Source organism: Chenopodium quinoa, unplaced genomic scaffold (genome assembly GCF_001683475.1).
Source record: "Chenopodium quinoa cultivar QQ74 unplaced genomic scaffold, ASM168347v1, whole genome shotgun sequence".
Lineage (NCBI taxonomy): Eukaryota > Viridiplantae > Streptophyta > Magnoliopsida > Caryophyllales > Amaranthaceae > Chenopodium > Chenopodium quinoa.
Genome location: NW_018744367.1, coordinates 6,027,251 through 6,045,702, shown reverse-complemented (window position 1 = coordinate 6,045,702; position 18,452 = coordinate 6,027,251). Strand labels below are relative to the sequence as shown.

Below are 18,452 nucleotides of genomic sequence, written 5' to 3'. Positions count from 1 at the left end.
AGTCAATTACGGTTTACAAATACTATTTGACCTTAGGCTTGTTTGTTTTATCTTATATTTTATATAAAAATAATAATAATAATTTCGGATAATGATTGAATTGAACGTATAATGATTGAATGCGAGCATAAGTATATGACAAGAACCCGATGATAATCTGACCCAAATAATTTACCTGTACCCGATCATGACTTAACTTGTCTGGACTTGAGAAAGTGGTGACCCAAACTAGAGCTGTTAAAAGGCTTTTATTGGTCTTTTTTTTTTTCTAATTTTATTATTCATTTGCCTATTTAATTAATCTTATTTAAATGTTTTGAATAATGCCATTTATATGTTTAAAAAAAGTTCCATTAAAAAAAACGTGAACTCGGATATGAACTTATAAAAAATAAACAAGTTTAGATAATTTCAAATAAAATAAGTTTAGAAAAAAAAATTATTGTATTTTAACTTATTTAAACTAAACCTATATTATCAGAATTTATATGAACTTATTGTATTTTATGTAAACACGATATTTCGAATATGAACTTATCTGAAATTATTATCCCTGAAATGAGTGGAATCAATGTGAATAGATTATAATAGAGTTTGAACTTATCTTCTAAAAATCTAAACTAAATCTATCTTATTGGAATTAATATGAACTTATTATGCAGATCTTATCTAAACTTATTAGAACTTATTACCTCGAATTTAAACTTATTTGAAATTATTTCTCTTACAATAATAAATGAAGTAATTGATAATGATTAAACGTGAATGTCATTACATGAACTGTTAACAAACCGACCCAAAAAATGTACCCAAACCTGATATGACCCGATCTGAAATCAACCCGATACCCAGATTAAGCCAATATTTGAGACCCGAACCCGAACATGACCTGACATGGAAATGAGTCGACCTGATTATAACCTGCAATTTTTTTACTTGAACCAAACCCGAGCTGAACCTGAACATGACCCAACTTTAAATGACCCAACCTAATTGAAACCCGCAAATAATTTACTTGAACCGAACCCGACTTGAACCCGAGAATGAGCCGACTTGGAAATGACCCGACCTGATTACAACCCGCAAATTATTGACTTGAACAGAACCCAACTCAAACCCGAGAATGACCCGACCTGGTTATAACCCGCAAATTATTGACTTGAACCGAACCCGACTCGAACTCGAGATTGACCCTAACCCATTTTAACCCATGAAAACCCGAATTAAACCCGACCTATTATTCACCTGACCCGAATGTAACCCGACCTATTATTAACCCGACCTAAACCCGACCCAAACCCGATAATATGTATGACCCGACTTTACCCGACTCAAGCATGACATAACCCGAACCCGACCCGTATAGGTTACGACATTAACCCGAAATGACCCGACTCGAGTTGACCCGACCCACATTTACCCGACCCAAACCCGACCTATTTACCTGAATTAACAGCTCTACTATTGAGATTAGCAACAAACTTAAACTGAGAATCCCCGAAGACTTTAGAAGGGCTTCGTGAGAATGATTGATCAAGAATACTCAAAGGAATTTACAAGTGCCGTAAATGAGAATTCAGTACTCACAAAACTTTAGAAGTGTTGGAGTAAGATCAATATAATCAAAGGGCTTTAAAAGCACTTTGAAACTCAGTGTTTGATGCAATTACCCCGTATAGGTATAGAACTCACCAAAGGCTTGGATTGAATCCTATAAACTTCTATTAAGTTAGAAAAAAACCTAAGACTTACAAGCATACTATTTACTATTGGATTGTAAGGGAATAGTGTCTTGTAAATTAGCTACGACAAATCCAAATTCCGAATAATGGTTAGATTCCATAAAATCCGAAATAGACTCCATGTTTGAAAATCATGTTTAAAACTTGATTAATTTAAATTAAGGGTGAGACCCATCAATCGCAAATAAGTTTCAAGGAGAAAACTTACAAATGTGGAAATGTATATGCATACATAGCTATATTAGTTAAAAAGGTTACATTTAAATTCACGGCGTTGATTTAATAAAACCTATTCACTAATCGAAATGCTTAAGTCTTTTCATGATTATTCTAGCAAAATTACGCATATTAAATATGGCAAAATAGATAACGAAACCGCCTTCCTAAAATGGGATTTTGGAAGAGACTATGGATATAGTCTAAGGGTTTTGTAATTCTAAATAATGCTAGATTTACCAGCTTCCCTCGTGGACTAGTGGTAAGAGAATGAAAGCTCTGAAGTCTAGGTCCAGGGATCAAGCATTGGTACCACCTCTCTTTCTCTCTTCTCTAAAAAAATAATGCTAGATTTGAAAGCAAGCTCAAGAAATCCATTGTGGGATAAAATGAAGCATTGCATGTAGGAATTGGAACGCGTATTCTCATAAAGTTAATAAAAGGTTTGGCTTATGGAGAAACATAGAAATTATTATGGGTAAGAAGTTTAGTGGGAGCAAGAGTCGATCTTGTAAGGTCTAACAAGAGGTTTACAAACTCTATTGTGAAATGACTATCAAATGCTAAATGCTTATATTTGAAAGTATTTTCGACAATGGACCAAGCGAAAGACGATACTAAGTACATATTGGGAACTAAGATCTATTGTATAGACTTAATAAAATGTTTAAACGAGTAAAGGAAGTTACCGTGTTAAACATGAAGGACCTGAAAAGGCTTTCGACCCATATGTATAAAACTAAATAAATGTTTGAACTAAGTAAAAGCTAGGGTAATACTAAATCAGTCAAGTAAGACTCTAGGAGAGACTTTCAACTATATCATATAGCTTACAGTTTAGCAAGACTCGGTGAAATTGGATGAGCTAAAAGGTCACATGAATGGAATAAATTGGGAATAACTCTGCAATTGAAACCATCATATATGCTATGATATGGAGTCGTCACTCACTTACATGCTTAGAGCATGAGAAGTATAATTCCAATCAATTTAAATCTAAGTAATGGATCGTTAAATTATGATCAAGAACATCCAAAGTACTTGGATAAGTAAAAGGGATGAGTTCTTGACGCATGGAAACAAATGTAATTTGAGAATTGATGTTGCAAGCACATCCTTAGCAAGGATCGGATCCTTAACAAGGAAGTCGTTTATGAGCACGAGCTAAAATGCGTCGTGGCTTGAGAATGGTAACATGGACGCGAATTCATGTGTAATGTGCGGAAATTTAAGGTAAATTTCCATGATCACAAGTAATTAGGGTATCCCAAATCTTTTGTGAGCCGTTTGGAATGAAATCCAAGCAAAGCACCATTAGGAAGTCTACTGAAATATGTGTTGAGAAAATTGTTGCCTTAAACGCAATAATAAGAAAGTTGTTCAATGGAAAGTTCGTTGTCGAACGTTGATGATTGTAGGTTGTCAAGTTGAAGATCTCAAATCATGAAAATGAGTGAGAGCCATCACTTGGACAATAAATCCTAAATCACATATAATCCATAACACTCTTAAATTTTATCATCTTATTATGAAAGTTTTCGATAATGAAGATGCTAAGATTTGCAAAATAATCATATCTAAACCAGTGCAATAAGTGAACCTTAACATTAAGAATTGCAAAAAAGAAATCAAGCATATTACATATTGGTATGATTTCTAAAAATGTTTTGTCAAGAGTATTACTCTTGAAACATTTAAGGAAAACCATTTATCATAAGATGAAACGTTGAAAAGTTTCATAGTGGAATAAATTTTTTACTAATAATTCCATAAACTATTTAATTGTGGTTTAGAATTAAATAATGAGTCCATTCGATTTATGAGAATATTCAAAACAGGGTATCAAGACCATGTCATGGATAAAGAAACACCTATTAAGTGATTATTGAATATTTAAATCGAAAATTATTCCTAATCAAGGTCATTTAAACGATGGACGATTAATGACTACTTGAGATTAGTGTGTAGTATGATTTATAGCACTGTTTTTTGTGCTACAAGGACATGATTGTCATAAATCTTTTGCATAGGTATTGGTTTGGAACTATACCGGATCGACCTATGAGAATACTTTAACAGACTTAAAATCGTCATAAGTATATTTCTCATTATAGTTATCGGAACCTCTTTCCTCAACCATGAGTATTGTAAGTTCACTTGTTTGAGTTCTAGTCCGTTTTGATGCTTTCAAACGTCTGCCATAAATGGGGATTATGACGACAACACTCGGGCGGCTAGGTCCTCTTAGTAAGGGAAGATAACAATACAAGACTGGGAATGTCCCCCTATTAACAATAGGGAACATGTCTTTGTTGTTTACAAGGCCTCTCAAAGAGCGAGACTGTGAAAATGCATGGCCGTGCTCAGATGGATTTTAGAAATTATCTCCTTATTGACAATCGAACTCAGAAATCGAGAAACACTTCTGGACGTAATAAGGATGATGATGAATCTTACCTTATAGTTCATGAAGAGATATTAAGTGACATAGGAAATGGGCTATACACTAACTGCACACAAGTGGGAGATTGAAAGGAGGTGTCCTTCCAACAAGTCTATTATTCCGATAAAGGGTTCGGAATTATTAGAAAGCTAATTCTTCAGTGAGGTCAAGTGATCGAAATTCCTAGGTGGAGGCCTCTTCCGATCAGTAATATTAATGCATAATTAATATTACAACTTAACCTTGACTGAACCCTTCGGGTCACACCCCCATCGAGTAACCGATCCGAGGTGACAAATCAATACATAGGATTAGATGATTCATTAGAGTATTACGAACAAAGACGTCGGATATTGAGCTTAGAGCGTCGAAACCGAGCGTCGTAAGTCGAGTCGAATTTAGAATTCGACGAGACGAGAAATCAAGCAAACGACAAGTTCTAGCTGAGCCGTAGCCTCGCATTGGCCTGGCCATGCGAGTGCTAGGCTAGCACAGGGCACCAAATGCATCGCATGGCTATGCCGCAAGCCAAGCATGCATTTGCGTGCTAGGCTCGCTGGCCGAGCATGCTTGCGGGGTTGGTGCGCCTAGTCGCACGCACGCTAGCCAAGGCATTGGCAAAGGCATCAAGGCCAGCTCCAACATCCATGGATGGGCTACTCAAGAGCCTTGGAAAAAGCATCAAGGCCTTGGAAAAGACATCAAGGCCTTGGCGTAGGCATCAAGGCAGGCTGCCAGTTAGCTCATACGTGTGCTAGCTCTTGCGTGCGTGTGGGAACTTGGTTGAGGGTTGCTTGGGGAGAAAGGGGTGGATGGTCCTCCCCTTGTGGTCCTCACCTAATCCCTTCTCACCTCTTGACACTTGGCGTTTGTTGATTCACTTGCATTTTTAATTTGATTTTTTAATTAAAATAAATTGAATAAAGTGCATTTTTACCGATTCTCCCACATTGATGGGAGATTGGAATTCAAGGCTCCCTTCCCTATAAATACCCATCATTTAGGATTGGGAAGGGACACTTGATTTGTGAATTGTAAGGGATCTCCAAGAAGAGAATACCTTAATTCTAATACTCTAAGTTTCTTGGTCTAGCCCCGACTAACCTTCGGTGTAGGGACCGTTTGGGTCGGGTCTCAAGGGTGTGAGCCGTTGGAGGCTCACGCGCTTGCGGAGATAGTTGCCCCAAGACTGACATCCACAGAGATAGTGCTTTTAAGTACGAGCTCTAAAGGAGCGAAGCACCCGTCGAGGGTAAGATCGTATTTTCTCTTTCTTACTTAATTAATTATGTGATTATTAATTAATTTGCATGTTTAGTTACATTAATTTGTGTGCGGGTCTTGGGAGGTATTCATTCCGCATAGTGTGAGACACTAAAAAACCCAAAAGATCTTGTCTGGCTCCATCTTCGGAAGGAAAGATTTTCGACTAAGAGAAAGAACAAGCTCATGCCAAGATCCGAAGGCCCCTTTGAAGTTGTGGAGAGGGTTGGATTTAATGCATACAAGCTCAAACTTCCGGGAGACTTTAGAGTTCATGCTAATTTTAATGTTGGTGATCTTGCTCCCTTTCTTTTTGAGGAAGATGTAGGTGATAATGATCCAGAATTGAGGGCAATTCCTTTTCAAGAGGAGGGGTTTGATGCGGGTGCATGGAACTTGGTGGAGGAAGTTGAAGAAAAGCCACGTGTTGTGACACATAACCGTGCTAAACTCCTTGCTGGTCACCTCTTAAGGTTGACTATCATCAAACTTGAGTAAGTTTTGTTTTCTTAGAATAAAGCTCCAAGGATTCAGTGTGTTAGCCAAGAAAGAAACTTATCAATGTATGATGCAACTACTTCATTCAGACATATATTCTTCATTACAAGGAATTTTCAGGTAATTCAAATAGGAGGTGAAAGTAGAGTCTAAGAGCTTTCCAACAACGGGTCACATGCCCAATTTGAGCAAGAAATGAAGAAGTTATGAGCGTTTGAATTGAGCTATGCAAGCAGATCCGCTAGAGCGACTGCTCTGACCTTTGGAGCAACCGCTCCATCCGGAATTGGGATTTTTGGCAGAAGATTTGGCGCGACCACTCTGTTCGTGAGGAGCGACCGCTCCAGCCTTTTAGAGCGACCACTCCAGCCTTTAAGAGCGGCCACTCTAAGACCCCTGTTTCGAAGCGGCTTTGTTCTTTCTTCTTTTTTTTTTCTTAGCTTGTTTTAATATTGGCCTTTAATTTGTAATTCAAGGAGGTGTAATTCAAAAACTCTAGATTTTTTTTTGTAAAGCCTATAAATAGGGCTAACTTGCTTTTGGTGACAACTTTTGCTTAATTTTAAATCTCATGAGATTTTCTCTCTCTACACATAATCTTTGTGATTATTTACTACCTTTGTGATTGCTAATTTGTAATCTTTGTGGTTACACATTAGTTTTGCTTTGTGTTGGCTTTGATTAGGAACCCCTATTTCATAGATCTTGGTGATTGTTGAATAGGTTTATCTTGTTTTGTTGATTTGATATTTTTGTTAGTTGATTTTCCCCTCTTTTCTTGGTTGTTTCATATCAGGTGTCAAGGCCAATATCCTCATGAAAATGGTAGTACTTGTCTTTGTTCCAGTTTTTGGTTGGACCCTTCATTGTTGCGGGCTTCTCAATAGTCACCCGGTCTTTTATCTCCATGACGATGAAGTAGCAGTCTTTGTTAAACTCGTACCTTGGGATGTACTGTTTAAACTCTTTCTTCTTCTTTTTGGACGGATGATCAGAGTCCTCAACTGCTCAAACTTCTTTTCTTTTTTTCTCTCTTCAGCTTTTTGAGTTGGCTGATCTTGCCGACTCCCGTTTTGTTTGTCAGACTTCTTTAAGTCCGACTGCTTGCTGATGGAGCAGAGTTCGGTCGCTTGTATATAAGCTTCCTCCTCTACCAACGCCTTTTGAAGAGTGGCGATTCTCTTCCGGACGAGGTCAAACTTTAACGTTGACTCGTCTTTCAGACCCTTGACGAAGTCTATATAAGCAACTTCGTCAGACAGTCCTTGGATCTGGACTCTCACTAGATTGAACCGCCTTACATAAGAACGGAGCTCCTCCCTGTCTCCCTATTGTACCGCGCCCAAGTCAAGACTTGTCTTTTTAGCGGGTATATTCATGGAGAAGTTAGAGGCAAACAAGAACGCAAGCATTTTGAAATTGTTTTACACCTAGGCGGCAGGTTGTCGAACCATCTACACCATGTGACATCATCCAACCCCTAGAGATACATAAGGTTGGTATAGGCCATTAGGTGGTCTTCAAGGTTGGTGGTGCCGTCATAGGCTCCAACCAAAACATTCTTAACCTTGGCCGGTTGTGCCACCTCGGTTATTTCCTTGGAGAACGCAAAAGGTTGTTCACCAAGTTTTAACAAACAGAGCTGCCAGTCCAGTGGCTGGACTTGATATGCCACCTGACCCCCCGAAGAGGGCAGGTTGCTGATATGGTTGGGAAAACGGCCTATATGGTTGTTGGGGCACATACGGGACCGAGCCTATCATTTGAGGACCTGTATGGATGGACGGGCTTCTTGACAGGTTCTCCTGTACAGATTGGGAATACCTCATCGAGGTATTCATGAAGCTGTCTGGCATAGTCGACGTTGAAGCCGAGTCAGACAGTTGCTTGTTTCTCTTTTGCTCAATGATAAGTCGAGCATCAGAGTAGCCATCCGGCTCAGTATACCGGATGGGCTTCCTCTTTCCATGGTGTGGGAAGCGGAACTTGGACCAATTAATAAAAGGCCTGCCCCCCTCCTTTGTATTTGGATGCGGAGTGGGCTGCCTGTCTTTCACCGACTTAGCCTTCTCAGAGTGGGAGGGCCTCTTTGCTGACTTACCCTTTTTTGGTCCAACTGTTTTCTTGGAGATCAGGTCCTTCATCTCTCCCTTGAAACTTGTCATGAATTTCATGAACTCGTCTCAAGTGATATGAGCAGTCTGTCCTGCCGCCTGGGGCTGGCCGGTTGACTTACTCGGACCCGCCTAATCAACGCCCCGTTCCGTATTATCCTTGGAATGGATGCGTCTGGTTTTAAAGGATCCATCTTTGGTCGTGTATACCTCGACCTCTAGTTCAGAATCTGTATCATGGTCCAAATGGACCTCTGCTTCTGGACGCATGTCCTCAGGAGGCGGTACAGTCTCTTGAGAAATCATCTTAGAGGTACTCTCCCCACAGACGGCGCCAAATGTTTCAGGGTTTTTTATGTGTCATGTGGGAGAGTTACGTCACCAAGACTGAATTCCCTTCGCTTGTACCTGCAAACAAACGGAAGCTCTGGTTGTGCGGAGTTTCGCCTCCAACGATCAAGTTAGTAAGAGTCGAAGAGAGTAAAAAGTGCCGAAAGTAAAAGCAGATCTTCTCAGAACCCGAGATCAGGTGTTTTCTCTATTGTAAGAGAATTGATTGTGAGTAATAAATGAATGTGTCCCCAAATTGGGGTAAATCTCTCTATATATAGGGTCATGGGAATCAGTGCACCCTTTTTTAAGGTCATCAACCTAGGTAAATGGGCTGCGCCATTTTTACAGCGTTATCAGGATTTGGGCATTTGAAAGCCGCTTTTTTCCTTAATGATTGGGGGTGCCACGTGTCAAATGGTGATTGGTCCTTTTTGAACCTCTCTTAGGGTGACACGTGTCCCCTTATGATTGGGCCACGTGGGCTGAGTATTTTTACCAAATCAATTAGTATGACACATATTATTTAAAATATTTTTATTGAATGAAAAAGTTAGATGCATTTAGATAGATGTTTTAGGATTTAAAAAAAAATAAAAAAATAAAATAAAATAAAGAAGTTAATTTAGAGTTCTATTTTCAATAAATTCTTGGATAGTTTTAGGATAAAATAGTTGGTTCAGAATTATTTATTTATTTTTTTTGATAAAATTTCAATATTTATGTATAATATATATTGCGTTCTTAGCTCAAGTGGTAAGAGTTTTCCTCCCGGTTTCGTTGTTACAAAACTTATAACATCCAACTTAGAATAGCCCAAATAAAAAGTTTATCCTAAAATCCAACAAACAACTCGGGCATTAGCCAGGGCATAAAACTAGTGTTAAATAAAAAGTGAATGAAACCCTTTATAATTTTTTTGAAAATTGTTATATTCATCTAGCCCAAGGTTAATTTTTTGCTCTTCATTTTATGTTTAAATGAATGACAATTATCAAAATGAGAACAAAATACTTATGAATGTACCGTACACCCAACTTTATATAACAATCTCTCTAATTTTTTTCTTCAACACATACAAAAAAAAAAAAAAAAATATCTTTTTTAATTTTGTCTTTTGTGCTTTAAATTTAAATTTTTGTTTTTGTCGTTTTTAAATGCAAATTTAGCGGATTCAGTTCATAAAATTTGCGGATTTAAGGACCTATGTAACTTGGGTGAAAGTTAAGGACTTTGACTCAGTCTGGTAGATTACTCATACTACAATTCCACAGTATTACAACTTCTGATGGACACTGTACAACTCCCTTTGTACTGAACTTCAAATCAAAACAACAATTCAACCAAAACCATCAAAAATTAAATCAAAAATGGAGGATAACAAAAAAATTCATCCAAATTTGCCTGCAAATTACGTCACCATTGTCGACCTTCAGAAGCGATGGATGCAGCAGCAGCAGCAACAGCAGCAGCAACAACAGCAGCAGCAGCAGGAGGAAGAGATGAAGAGAGAGAAAGAGGAGTCCAATCACTCCATTTTCAGCAACAATTCAAGAATAATGGCGTCGGAAATCAATGGTGTTAAACTAACCTCTGATGGTGTCAAATCAAGCTCACAATTCCAGAAATTTGATCGTTTCAAATCCGATAGAAACCCTAATTTTGCAATTCGGAAGCCGTTTCATGGGAAGTTTTACGGTGAGAAGCCATTGAAGGCGTTTCGAGTGGTGGAGAAGGTGAGCAATTCAAGAACAATGGCGTCGGAAATCAAGGTTGATGATAACAGAATGGAATTGATTAAGAGAGAGAAAGTATTGTATTGTGAAGATGTGAATAGAGGGTTTCGATTTCAGAAAATTGATCGATTAAAATCTGATGGAAACCCTGATTTCAAATTTGGTAAAAAGGTTTTTTATGGAAGGAATCGATTGAAGGAGGTTCCAGTTGTGGAAAAGATGAGTAATCTAATGCCTGAAACGTCGGGAAACAATGCTGCATTTGCGAAAGTAGGAATTGATGATGGAGTTGCAGATGAGATGAAAACAAATAAGAGGAAGAAGAATAAGAGGAAGAAGAAGATGAAGAATAGGAATGGAAATGGGGATATGGTTGTTGATGTTCGAGCAGTGGAGACAGAAGGTAAGCAATGGAAAGGGGAATTTACTGCTGATGTTCCCGTTGCGAAGGCGAAAGACGAGCTAGGAAAAAGGGAATTGGCTGCTGATGATCTGGTTACGAAGGCGAAAGATGGGCTAGGAAAAGGGAAATTGACTACTGATGATCCGGTTGCGAAGGTGAAAGAAGAGCTAGGAAAAGGGGAATTGACTGCTGATGATCAGGTTGTGGAGGTGAAAGACGAGCTAGGAAAAGGGGAATTGGCTGCTGATGATCAGGTTTTGGAGGCAGAAGACCATTTGAAAGGGGAATTGACTGATGATCAGCCAGTTAAGGCTATAGACAGGCGAGGAAAAGGGAAATTGAGTTTGGATGATCAGGCTGCGGAGGCGAAAGACGAGCAAGGGAAAGGTAAAATGACTGCAGATGATCAGGCAGAGGTGAAAGATAAACTAGAGCATAGACAGGTGACTTTGGATGGTCAGTTGGCGGATGTCGAGGCTAAGTTGAAGGGGGTTTCTGTGAGGGAGAGGGAGTGGAAGAATGGGAGATCAATTGCTGTGAAAGAAGGGTTTAGAAGGGTGGATTGGGGGTACAGAAGAGTTGAGCACAGGGGTTTTGGTGGGAGATTTTGTGAAGTTAGGAAAGAGATAACAACTCAAGGTGAAGGAATGAATGTGAATGTGAATGATCAGTCCTCTGATAGTGCAAAATCGGTGGCTGCAGTTAATGGGGGTGAAAGAGCAGTAAATCAAGGGCAGTATAACAGGGATAACAGTAGAGGAGAATATATGAATGATCAGTTTTCTGGTAGTGAGACGTCTATGGCTGCAGGGAATGGAGATGGAAGAGTAGTAAATCGATGGCGGTATAACAGGGATAACAGTGGAGGAATGAATCTGAATGATCAGTTTTCTGGTAGTGAGATATCGATGGCTGCAGTTAATGGGGGTGGAAGAGTAGTAACTCGATGGCGGTGTAACAGGGTCAACAGTGGAGTGAGTGTGAATGATCAGTCTTCTGATAGTGAGATATCGATGGCTGCAGTTAATGGGAGTGGAAGAGTAGTGAATCGATGGCGGTATAACAGGGCTAATTGTGGAGGAGTGAATGTGAATGATCAGTCTTCTGGTAGTGAGATTTCGATTGCTGCAGTTAATTCAGGCAGAAGAGAAGTAAATCGATGGCGTTATAACAGGGATAACCCTGGAGGAGTGAGTGTGAATGATCATTTTTCTGGTAGTGAGATGCCGATTCCTGCAGTTAATCGATGGGGGTGTAACAGAGGTTACGGAGGGGGTGAGGACTGGAAAATGCGTAGGAAGAGGACAGACGGTGGTGGATATGGTGGTCAGAAGAGGGCAGAAGGTGATGGACATGGTGGTGGGTTAATGTGGGTGAAAAAGTGAAGTTTCAGGGTAAATCAAGGTTGTTAGTTAATGATTGTTAAGTGCTAATTAATAAGGGGATTATATTTTAGGTGAGTTAACAAAATTTTACTTATTAACCTCATCTATAGAATTAAAAAAAAATATATACAGTAATTGCCTAGTAAATTGAGGGTTTGTGAGCTTGGGTGAATATTGCAGATAAGTGAATATGGTAGTCGACAATTGCTCGGAGTTGTTTTAGGTTATCTCGGCATGTCTATGATTATGTTTCCTTGATATCTTGTAAATATGAAAAAATATCAATGGACTTAATTGGTGAAAGTATTCTAAAATGTGCCTGAAATTGCATTGTATGTCTTCATTATGTTTCTCAATTGGTCATTTGGTGCATTAAATTTAGATGTGTATTACTTTTAGGAACTCTGGGTTGTTTAATTTGCTATATATATGTAAAGCTACCAAATACTACAATTATAATTTAAATAATAATGCAGATATTTACAATCATATTGATCTTTTACATACAGTAATTGGAAACATGAAGACAGTTTCTGTAATCAACATTTCCTTTATTGCAAAGTCAAGAATTCAGCAATTCTTATGAGGGAAACGGTAACATTAAAAGGAAATTAAAAATCATCATTAACTAGTATTTCGGGAATTATATCCCAATAAATGCTGATATTTACCTAGCGTTCTAACTATTTCAGCAATTACTACAGCTTTATTGTGATGCTTTATAAATCCAAATCATTGCAATTGTTTTAAACTGAAATTTTAGGCTTCACTGTGTAAAGAGTTTTGTCCAATTTTGTGAAACTGAACACAGTATACAACAAACTATTAGTTATCTGTAAGAAAGGACTGTAACAATAGTGTGTGGAAAAAAATGGCTGGAGGCGGGAATGCAGGTGGTGGAAATAGCAGTGGAAACACCACTAAGGTCGAAGAAGTGAAACCACATCCGGTTATGGAGACCCTATCTGGTGTTCAGTATTGCATTAACACCAATCCTCCGTTTTGTATGTCCTTTTTTTTTTTTTTTTTTTTTTTTTCTCCTTTTCTTCCTCCATATGTTTCTTTGTTGTAAAATTTTATTTCTTGAACATGTATCGATATCCAGTACATCTACCTCGAGTCAAAGTAATATACGACTTCTAAGATTTATGTTATACATTACAATGCAGTGGAATCAACAATATTGGGGTTCCAGCATTCTTTTTTAACACTTGGGATTATTACTGGCGTCTCAACCATCATCGTCCCTCAAATGGGTGGCAACAATGTAAGTAGTGTTATGTATTAACCCTGTCTGCAATTTATCATCTTCAATAACAGAAGATTACCAAAAGCTGAACTCAATGACCTAATCTTGTAATCCTTTTCTTGTGAAGCATGATAAGGCAGAGGTTATCCAAAGCATGATGTTTGTGTCATCAATCAGCACATTGCTTCAGACATTAGTAGGCACTCGTCTTCCTGTTGGCGCTTCTCACACATTCGTCATCCCGATGAAAACAATAGTGCTCTCCATGAGTCTATTGTGTATAGATCAACCCCAACCCCCTGAAAAGGTCTGTTCTTGTTTATCGTAGTATTAGATTAGTAGAATGGTTTTTTTAATTCATTTTTTCATTGGTTTATCTTATTTATGTATTTATTTTTGGCTAGACATTTGCAAATACAATGGCAAGAATGCAAGGTGCTTTGCTTGTTGCATCTGTTATCCAAATTATTCTTGGTTTCTCTGGACTGTGGAGACTCTTTGTAAGGTATGTAATCTGCTGTTAATACTGAATTCATTATTAGTTAAAAACAGTTGTAATGTTTTTATATATTGTGGTAGGTCGCTAAGCCCTCTGTCAATGGTTCCACTTATAACATTCACTGGCCTCGGGCTTTTTTCCTTTGGCTTTCCCAGGGTAATTCTTTGTCCTTCACATTTGATCCATGAATCATTACGTTACAGGAATACATATAAAATCATGTTTATATGGAGAATCATGAGTAAGTTTATTTTTTCAACAGTGCAGTTTTGTGTCTTAATGGATAATTATCTGTTTAGCTGGCAGATTGTGTAGAAATTAGGCTTCCTCATTTGATTTTAGTGCTTATATTATCTCAGGTAATTTCAATACATTCTACTTTCATATAAAACTCTTACTTGATTTGATTCACTTAAAGCGTAAATATCTGTATATGGCATTTACAGTTTAAAACTCTTTTACTAAGCATAAATTATGCCATGTTTTGGGTTTTTTTTGGCCAACAGTATGTTTCCACTTTTCTGAAGACAAACAGGCAGATATTTGATCGATATGCAATCATATTTTCCACAGCAATCATTTGGGTTTATGCCTTAATCCTTACTTTGAGCGGTGTTTATAACAACAAACCACCAGCAACTCAGCTAAGTTGCCGGACAGATCGTGCAGGACTCATACATGAAGCTGATTGGTCAGATTTCAATGCATTAAATTTGTTTGCTTTTGTGAAAGATATATATCATTAAATTTTACACTTGACAAAATTTTCAACCCCAAAAATTGAACTCCTGCATATAGGGTTTATTTACCAAGACCTTTTCAATGGGGGAAGCCAATTGTAAACCTTAGAGAAGCTACGCCAATTATATTTGCTGGACTGGTTGCACTTGTTGAGGTAAGCTCTACAAACTTATCGTACCTACTCTGTCAGAAACTGCAGTGCTGATAGTGACTAGATTAATAGCTTTGTATACCCTAAAAGTTACCCCATTACTTCACTTTTGTTGCAGAGTACTGGCACATTTATAGCAGCAGCACGATATGCAAGTGCGACACCAGTGCCTCCATCTGTAATCAGCCGTGGGACTTTCTGGCTGGTTTGTTACGGAAATTTTGTTCCCCATATATATTATGTATAAAGTATCTGACCTAGTTAAATGAATGCCTCTAATTTTTAATTATACTCTGACAGGGAATCGGAACGTTGCTAAATGGTGTATGTGGTGCTGTCACAGGCCCTACTGCTTCCGTGTAAGATCATTGTGTGTGTGTGTGTGTGTGCGCGCGCGCGTGCGTGTGTTGTTTTCTTTTTCTGTTTTGGGTTAGCAATGGATTCGAAAAAATCTAGCCTTCGTGTTTTTTTGTGAGACAGAGAAAGTGCTGGTCTGCTTGGATTGACTAGAGTTGGAAGTAGGAGAGTAATCCAAATCTCTACTGGATTTATGCTTATTTTCTCAATATTTGGTAAGCTAATCAAAAGCTTCTAAAGATCAATTCGTAAACTTAATTGAAGTAAACTAAGCAACCTCACTCTGAGATGTTAAAATGAAAAAAGTGTACTCCAGTTTCTTATATAGGCCTTATATATGTGTATGCAGGGAAACTCGCAGCCTTTTTTGCTTCTGTGCCGTATCCCATCATGGCGGCTACCTATTGCATTCTTTATGCCTATGTCTGTAAGTACTTCTAATCTTTTAACTTATTAAGAATTCCCCGATACACTTATTTTTTTGAACCAATGTTGATATTTAAACTAGAGACTACTGTATTGAATACACATATTTGCAGCTTCTGCAGGTCTGAATCACCTCCAGTTTTGTAACTTAAACAGTTTTAGAACATTATTCATATTAGGCTTTGCATTCTTCATGGCAATTTCCGTCCCACAACACTTCAGAGATTATCTTCCGACATCTAATTCAAGCCCTATTTGTTTCGGGGTTTTCTGATGTCCTGCGGGAGAGTTACAATTCCGAGACTGGAACCGGACGCCTGTACCTGCAAAATAACGGAGACTCCTGAGAGCTCCGCCTCCAACGGTCAAGTTAGTACCTGATTAAGGAGTAATTAATACGGAAATTAAAGTAATAAGACCTCTCTAGGTGAGAGTGTTTAATGTTGGTAATCTGCTTTGTTAGCGAGATTAGCCGGTTATTAGTGTTCCGTAATGTTTCTGTTCTTCTCTATTCTTCAGGTGAGATTAATTGCTTGATCAATTGCCTCTCAATTGCTTGCTCCCTTTTAATGAGGATTAATTAAGTATTTATAGTCTTGAGAAGCGTGCCACTCTCTAGGTTTAGGGTAAACCTAGGGCTGACCGGGCCTCTAGACAGGATTGGGCCTTGTTGGCCGGTTTTCCCATTTGGCATGGGTGGACACGTGGCGTGCCTCGATTGGTCCGTAGAGGACGTATCTGTGATTGACACGTGGCAGGCTCCTATTGGCCTTCGTGAAGGACACGTAGCGGAACCTGGTTGGTCCACTTGTCAGACGGTGATTGGTGGATAAAAATCCCCTAATCATTTGCCCCTCACAGGTGGCACGTGACTGGTCACGTGTCGCCTGTGACAGGTGTCGCACGGTGACAGGCGACGGCCTGCTACAGGTGTCACCTTGCAAACGGCCGAGAGATTTTCCCGCCCAAATTTTGAATTTGGAAGCGACCCTTCGCCTTCTCACTTTGCCTATATAAGGAAGTGCTGACTTCGGTCATTTTCACATTTGAGAACTTTGCGAGAACATTCGGACCCCTGAACTTGCTCTAACATTTCGGACCTTTTCTGCCTACCGCCTGTTCTGACAAGCCGACTGCACCGGATTTCCAGAACTTCATCAACCGTCACTCGTTCAGGTAACTCAGTTCTCTTACTCTTAATTTTCTTTTTATTTTTTGAAATGGCACCACGGAAGCACACGACATGACCTAAGTTAGTGATCAGCCGGTCACCGGGGACGGCTGAATCTAGGACTAGGAGTGCCGCCTGCCCTTTTCTGGACCCATCTTTGCCCTTTATACAAAGTCCGACTGTATCTGTGTCTATGCAGAACGTGATGGCCAAAACAAAAAAGACTGCTATGATATCAAACTCAGACGGCTCCTCCCAAAGGGTGCTCATTAGTGAAACATCTGACCAGGCGCCAGATGTAGAATTGAAACGAGGCGGCTGACAAGCCGACAGTTCTGAGAGAGGGGCCAAGGTGGTCCCTTCCCATCTTACCGTTGATATGTCTAATTTTCCTCCTGCTCCTTCTAAGGGAGAGGAGGCGGGCCCCTCTGGGAGAGGGGAGGAGTCGTCCTCTTCGGACTCGTCAGAGGACGAGTCCGAGTCCAGCTCTTCTGGCCACAGTTCTCCAGGCTCAGAAGAAAGACATAGCCGCCTACAAGAGGCGAGACTTTCTCATGCAGTTGAGAAGGGGGACAATTGGGCGGAGCCGTCCGCCTCTTACAGAGAGGAAAACGCCCCCTACTACTGCATGGTACCCCGGAGCCGGATCGCAACCATGCAAGACAAAGTGGAGAGCTTTATTGCTAACCACAGAATGGGCCCGGAATTTTTACTGTTCGTGCCGGATCCAGAAGACACTGTCGTCTGGCCGGCTGGTACCAGCTATGCTTTGGCTGCTTTGGCTGCTATGTGGCGGCCATCAAAGCTGGACTGCGCTTCCCATTACATCCGGCTGTTCAGCGGATTTTAGATGGGTATGATTTGGGGTTATGGCAGTTAGCCCCCAACTCTTGGGTAAACGTACTCGGCTATGTGGCCGGGTGCGAAATGTACGGGGTGGAGCCAAGCTTTGAGGCTTTCGCCCACATGAACTATCTCAGCCGGACCCCTAAGTCGGGAGGTACCGGCTGATATCAATTAATAAGCCATAGGGGTTACCTCATGACGAGAGGTAAGGCGAACAAATGGAAGGATTGGCGGAACACCTTCCTTATCATTGAGGGTTCAGACACGGAGCTGAACCAACGTTTTAACAAGTGGAATAGGGATCCGCCTCTTCTCGCAGGCGGCCGCAGCATGCCGCCTGTTCCCCCAAAGGCTAAAAGAGAGATCCTAGACAAAGGACTCTTCAAAGTAGAGACTAGGGTGAACTCTACTTCAGGGGTACGAGAGCAAGTACCCCTAAACTGCGTCCCGAGCTTCAAGTGGCTCTATGACGAGTACTTTTTGGCCGCCTGTGGCCTCAGCAGTCGGTGCTCTAGAGGTAGCCGGCCTGACAAATACTCTGTTTTTTTTTTCACGCCTTGTTTACTTGGGATCTTTACTAACTTTGCTGTTTATTTTTTGCAGCTGACGCCATGAGTAAAATAACAGCATCCAAGACTGCGGCGGCCATGTTGCGGGCCTCTCTCATGCCTCAGTCTTGTGCCGACTCCCCCAACAAGGGGGCACCCTTGGTAGGCTTCGAAAACTCTTCCTCTTTTAGGAGTTGTCTTATGCATATACTAACTCTTTTTGTTTTCAGTCTGGCACTCCAAGAGCTTCTTCCTCGCAACAGCCGGACCCCAAGGCCCGGAGGACGACTGTTGCAAACTCTCCTGGGTCTTCCAGGAAAACAGTGGCGGCTGA

The 18,452-nt window shown here is 40.0% G+C and overlaps 1 protein-coding gene across 1 annotated transcript; it reads left to right on the top strand.

The window, feature by feature from the left end:
* The first annotated feature begins 13,003 nt into the window (after positions 1-13,003).
* Positions 13,004-15,870, top strand: LOC110696713 (nucleobase-ascorbate transporter 5-like). The gene is made up of 11 exons (XM_021874067.1): positions 13,004-13,397; positions 13,507-13,686; positions 13,784-13,884; positions 13,959-14,189; positions 14,297-14,569; positions 14,677-14,773; positions 14,889-14,975; positions 15,071-15,129; positions 15,251-15,342; positions 15,477-15,554; positions 15,667-15,870. The coding sequence occupies exons 1-11, from the start codon at positions 13,383-13,385 to the stop codon at positions 15,825-15,827; spliced, it is 1,374 nt and encodes a 457-aa protein (XP_021729759.1). The 5' UTR covers positions 13,004-13,382; the 3' UTR covers positions 15,828-15,870.
* The last annotated feature ends 2,582 nt before the right edge of the window (positions 15,871-18,452 follow it).